Source organism: Vitis riparia, chromosome 12, assembly GCF_004353265.1.
Source record: "Vitis riparia cultivar Riparia Gloire de Montpellier isolate 1030 chromosome 12, EGFV_Vit.rip_1.0, whole genome shotgun sequence".
In the NCBI taxonomy this organism is placed as follows: Eukaryota; Viridiplantae; Streptophyta; class Magnoliopsida; order Vitales; family Vitaceae; genus Vitis; species Vitis riparia.
Genome location: NC_048442.1, coordinates 8,986,832 through 8,992,850, shown reverse-complemented (window position 1 = coordinate 8,992,850; position 6,019 = coordinate 8,986,832). Strand labels below are relative to the sequence as shown.

At 37.5% G+C, this 6,019-nt stretch overlaps 1 protein-coding gene across 1 annotated transcript; it reads right to left on the bottom strand.

Moving 5' to 3' along the window:
* Positions 1 to 3,303: 3,303 nt before the first annotated feature.
* On the bottom strand, positions 3,304 to 5,670 carry LOC117927363 (pentatricopeptide repeat-containing protein At3g62470, mitochondrial-like). The gene has a single exon (XM_034846863.1). It carries the CDS (start codon positions 5,646 to 5,648, stop codon positions 3,609 to 3,611), a length of 2,040 nt encoding a protein of 679 aa, XP_034702754.1. The 5' UTR covers positions 5,649 to 5,670; the 3' UTR covers positions 3,304 to 3,608.
* Positions 5,671 to 6,019: the final 349 nt, after the last annotated feature.

The window sequence follows — 6,019 nt, the reverse complement described above, 5'->3', positions numbered from 1 at the left end:
TGATACCATGAAAAGAAGAAGAATTGGCTGAATTGAATTTCATTGATGTCAATTGATGTATTTATACAAGTAAACTTTGGTTACACGTTAGTCTCTCCTATAATTAAGCTATCACCAATCAATCTAACTACAATCTAGGAATACAAAGGGGAATACAAAGGGGAAACTGTTATATACAGAATATATCTTCTTTATATAGAAGATTTGCTAGATTAATTTCCTAACACCTTCAACTATAAACAAGTTTCAATATGAAGAGAATTTCCCTTATCCGATTTAAGTTGCCTATTTATTCTATCAAGACATCTTTGCAACAATATAGATCAACATTCAATTCACTTGATATGTGATCAAATCCAAATTAACCGCCTACACAACCTGACTACAGATTCAGCAATTAACAACAGAGGCTAGGAACCCAGCCATGGGATCTACAACTACAAACTACAACCAATAAAATAGATATAGGAAACAATTATTGACTGAATCAAAGGATAAATGAAATAAGGCTACACTGTGGTGAGAAAGAATATGAACACATGTTCCATTGAGCCCATTTGATATAATATTAGACATGTCCTAATGGATCAAATGTCATTGGCAAAGACAGCAAAAGTATGATGAAGAAGAGGAAGTCTAGTAGTAATCATTAATATAAACTAGTCTATGATGCAAATTAATGTGGAATATTGTCTTGACCTTACAAATTCTTCTAAATTGAATTTTAAAAAAAACACAAATAATGACTTTCATTATTGGATCATACCTTAGCAATTTCATTTCCCCACGTAAAATCTTCTGACATGGTCACACATTGTAGCTAGAGTTCATGCACGGACGAGTGGGAGTTAATAATAGGCATCAAATGGAACCCGTCCCTTGAAGTCTAAGAGTTCCTTTTTAGGTCTAACACCATTCATTATATAGCCTAAAGAACTGGAAAACTAACATATTCAGCAATGTAATGAGATATAGTTGGCATATGCAAGTGATAAGCAATGCCAGTTTGTATCACCAAGAAAAGAGGAATGCACCCTATCAAATGAGAAAGAAAATAATTAAAAATATAGTGCAATCCTGCATATCAGAGAAAACACTCCTGTACATTGAATAAATACCAGGTACTTCACCCAAAACCTTATGCATTTCAATGTTGTTTAAAATCTGAGCCATAGAGATAGATAAACAATCAAAACAGACAATGATAAAGAAAGAACCAACATTATAATTTGTATCCACATATGCATTAAAAGGCATAGTCAACACCTGATATTTGGCACCAAATGCAAAATTTGGTCAGTAACTCTACAACCGTTGAGACTATGAACTGTTTGCTTGTTGCATTCAGTGGCATCTGAACCTTGTGCAATATCTAAGTCCTGCACCAGAGTAACATGTTAGAAAAGAAATAGTAAATGTGCTTTAAATCAAAGCTACAAGATGAGTATTTGTTAAGCCTCCATAACATTGTGACATCAAAATGTACTTAAAAAGAAGATTTAGAGTCTTATATTCCTATTTTTCAAAATAAGATTGAGTATGCCTCAAGGATCAGCTTGAGCTGAAGCAGGTGAAGAAAGTATGCAAGTGCAGACTTCAGAAATTCAAAATCACACCCTTTGTACCTTTTTATGGATCAGCATGGTGCATATACCTCATGTCAATAATTCAAACTTTTCGAAATGCCTAACTTTATATTTATTTATTTATTTTTGTTCATTTCACTAGGCAACAATTGCTCTCCATGTTTCTTTTTCATTTACTTAATAAATGCTATATCTCTATCAGTATACAACCTTGATAAAATGAATTTGACACAAAACTAATCATATTTTGTTATTTGTTCTAGTTTTCCTTATAAATTGATTTTCAATATTCTTTTAATTATTGCTATTTTGTATAAGGCTCAAATATTCAGAGGAACAGATCAAGGGAACCTCTAAATTCGGCTTCCATTTTCATCCAACCTCATCAATACAACCCATGCCTTGACTAATAGGTTTCCCCTCATAACAGTTTGAACCTGACCACACAACTATTGTGATTCTGATGACCCCTAATACCATCTCGTCGGTATTTCCTTAAGACCAGACATCAAAGAGCAATTATGAAGTGTTATAAAATGCCATCAAGAACAAGATACATCTATCATATGGTTAAAGGTCATCTGATATGTTGTTATGAGGTGGAAATTTCTAGGCACGACTTAGTTATTGGACCATCAGTAACACATGTTTAACCATCAGTGCATTGGTCAGAGTTGATGAAGACCAAAAAAGAATTAATTGTTTGAAATCAGTTATCTGGCCACCTGAGAGATCAAGATGTTGGAAATCAGATCATAACTTACATCTCCAGGTCATTCTGTTTGAGCATCATAGTGTCTGTCTTTCAAAACAAGCAATTCAGCTTAAAATGGTAGGCCTAACAAATTTTCCTTGATAAGATCCAGTGATTCCATAATAAAATTTACCATCCCAATCTCTAGCTCTCAACCCTCCTTGTACATCTAACCCTACTTGGCCCGTAATCCCTCATTCGTCCAGAACCACATTACTCCTCTGGGGGTTTAGCTCTCCTCTATTGTCAACAGAAACCTAAAAATGTGGTGGAACTGTATGAAAATGGTAATGTTTTGGGTTTACTGAATGAAAACAAGGTGTTTGACATCACCACATGCTGAAGCAAGTCAAGAGCTGCTTAAGGCACACAGTTTAATCATAACATCGTGGATATTTCCTTGGAGCCTTTGAGTCAGCAAGGGCGTGTAAAAGAAGGGTTGAAAATATAAGTTTTCAGCATCAACTGAAAGCATAACAACTTTTCTTTTCTTTTTTTTTTTTTTGATAAATGACATGACAGCATAATAGAATCAACATGAAAAAGGTTTACATCAGATACTTCCATGAAATCCATATAGGATGATGGGTGAAAATATAAGGTAGCACAAATTTCCCAAGTTCTGAGATAGAAGAAAATAGAAATAATTGAAATTTCCCTATATACTGATGCAACATCAAAATAGAGTTTATTTGCTGTTACAAATTATGATGCTGAAAGCCCTAATTCCTCTCCAAATTCACACTTCAACTTCATATTTCTGAAAAAGATAGGTCATCAAATAACATCAAGATGGAATATCCCAGGAAATCGGATCCATCGATCATGTCAAATAATATTTGAAGCATAATCCACTGTTCTAAATGGTCCATTATAGAAGCATTAGCCATAAACATGATTGATGGTAAGAACTTAAATCAGAACCATTTCAGGAAATTCCTAATAAAATCCTACAGAGTTCAATTATGCTGATGGCCCACATTTTCATCAATGAATCTCATCATTTCATAAAATCTACCAAACACTAGTGAACTGATTTCAGGGAAAAGAAATTAATTGGTACATCTTGAGAACAAATAACAACAGGTAAAGATCAGAAACACTAGGAAAGCAGGTTTCAACTGGAAAAATACTATACAACAAGAACACCACTGTGGTTCTGCCAGTTATTTTTGTGCCAACTTTTACCAGCAACTTCATGCAGTTCAGAAAGTCAGCCAATGGTTCCATGCCATTTCAAGAACAGAGCAGCATTAGTCTCAAGTAACTCACACCCAGTGCCTATCAGATTTAACAGGATCTCTTCTCTTAACCCTTTTTTTCATCATCTCTGCCCACCTTGCAAAGACATTGGATACTTCAAACTTACCTTCAAACTTCATCTTTCGAGCCAACTCCTCAAGTATGTCAGGTTTTCCAGCTCTAGAGAAATCAGCTGCAAACTTGTTGTAGTCAAGTTGAGGAGCTTTCATTCCTTTCTCTATCATTTCCTCTAGATATCTACAAGCCTCTTCAGATCTTCCATGCCTTATCAACCCACCTATGAAAACAATATAGGAATTATCATCTGGACAACACCCTTTCCGACCCATCTCCTCCCAAACTGCACAACCCATCTCATAATTTCTCGTATAGAAATAGGATTTCATCATCATGTTGTAAGTGTGCAATGTCGGTTGAATACCATTCTGAATCATCTTCTTATAGATCCGAACTGCGTCATCTGGCATTTGGCGATTGGTCATCAACTTAATCAGTGCATTATAGGTTCGTCCATCAGCAGGGCAGCCCTTTTCTTTCATCTCCTTCAACAGAGCATACACCTTGTCCATCTTCTTCTGGTTGCCAAACCCCGTAATCAAACAAGTGTAAACTGCAGCATCTGGTTGGCACCCTGAATCAACCATCTCATCAAAATATTCAACAGCTTCTTTCATCTTCATTTGTTTGCACAAATCCCTAATCAAAATAGTATAGGTTCTAACATTGGGTGATGGGCCCTTTGCCTTCATAACCTCAAACAGCTTAATTGCATCAGACTTCTTCTTACACTTCAACAACCCCTCAAGCATAGTATGATGCGCAATAATGTCAGGTTTAAAACCCTTGTCAATCATCTCATTCCATGTCCTCCCCGCCTCCACTAAATTCTTTATCCTACACCAACCATTCAGCAAAACTGTGTAAGTCCTTAAATTTGGAGTAAACCTATCTTCCAACTTCTCAAATAAAGCTTGAGCTTCCTTTCCAAGCTTCGCCCTTCCAAGATTATCAAGCAAGCAATTAATAGTATCGACCCCTGCATCAAAGTTGTATCTCTTCATCAACTCAAAGACTCCAACTGCTTTCTTTCGCTCTTTTGCTGCAGCAAAAGCTTTAATTGCAATTGAGAACGTCTCCATTGTAAGAAGACCTTTCTCACCCATTTCCCCCAGCATCCCCATCATACTTTCAAACTGCCTAGTCCTTCCAAGCACACTCATCATCGCGTTATACGTCCTCGAATTGTGGGTGAACCCCGCCTTCTGCCCCGCCCAACAGAAAAACCGAAATGCTGGCTTCCTAGCATGCTTAAACCTTTCCAACACACCCACAACCAAAGCATGTGATAAATCTACGTTACATTCATCTAAAACCGCCTCCATATTCCTATCCAACGCAAACAATTCATCGATCACCCTGCATACCCTACTTACCTCTTCAGGATCTGCGCCCGAATTAACATTCACCTCATCAAAATCACCCCCAACATTCTCATCGCCATCAGTTTCAGGATCAGAATCTGTTTCGCCCTGCGAAACTCTAGAAAAACCCCTAGATTTCTCTTCGGTATCTGCACCAGAATTAACCAAAGCACCATCATAATCACCCACACCATTGTCACCAACATCACCATCGGGCTCAGGATCAGAATGTTGGTCACCGCCCAAAGCCCTAGAAAAACCCCTGGAAAAAAAACCCAGAAATTGGGGTGAACCCAAAAGCGACGAAGTAGAGTTTGGGGCTAGCACTTGTGGGTGTGGAAGACATAGTGAAGAGGGGTGTGGCAGAAGAGGCGGAACTTCACAGTGAGGACGATAGTGGCGACAATGAAGAGAATACTGAAGCAGACGAGACAAGGACAGAGAGAGACCATCAAGAAGGCGCACTTGCTGTCCTCCAAGTCGTCTTTGTCCTGTGTGATCTGCAGAGAGTGGGAGGAATCCATGGTTGCCCGCGGAGAACAGTTGAGGTTGCGGCCCTAGTGGGTGGGTGCAGAGGCTGGGTAAGGCAGTAGGTTTTGATGATTTTCTGAAAATGCGAGACATCCCACACAGTGTCTTAACAGAATCTCCTAAAAGCCCTCTTCTTCCCGCACGTTATAATTTAGGTTATTTGATTAAAACAGGATGGCCCTGGAAAATGTAAATTTGAAAGAATTAACTCCATTCTTTAAAGGGGAATAACCAAAATGTGCACTATTTCGAAAATATGGATAAATTGTGAACTCAAAAGAGTCGGGTTTTATTAAAAAATACATCTAGGAGAAAATAACCCACAAATCATGTACTAAAAATAGTAACTTGTGCACACTACCAAGACTAATCTCTAACAAAATCAAGGTAGACTACTACTTATATAAGACACATTGATAAACACACTTCATTGAATCCCATAGTTGTCATATCACCCATCACCA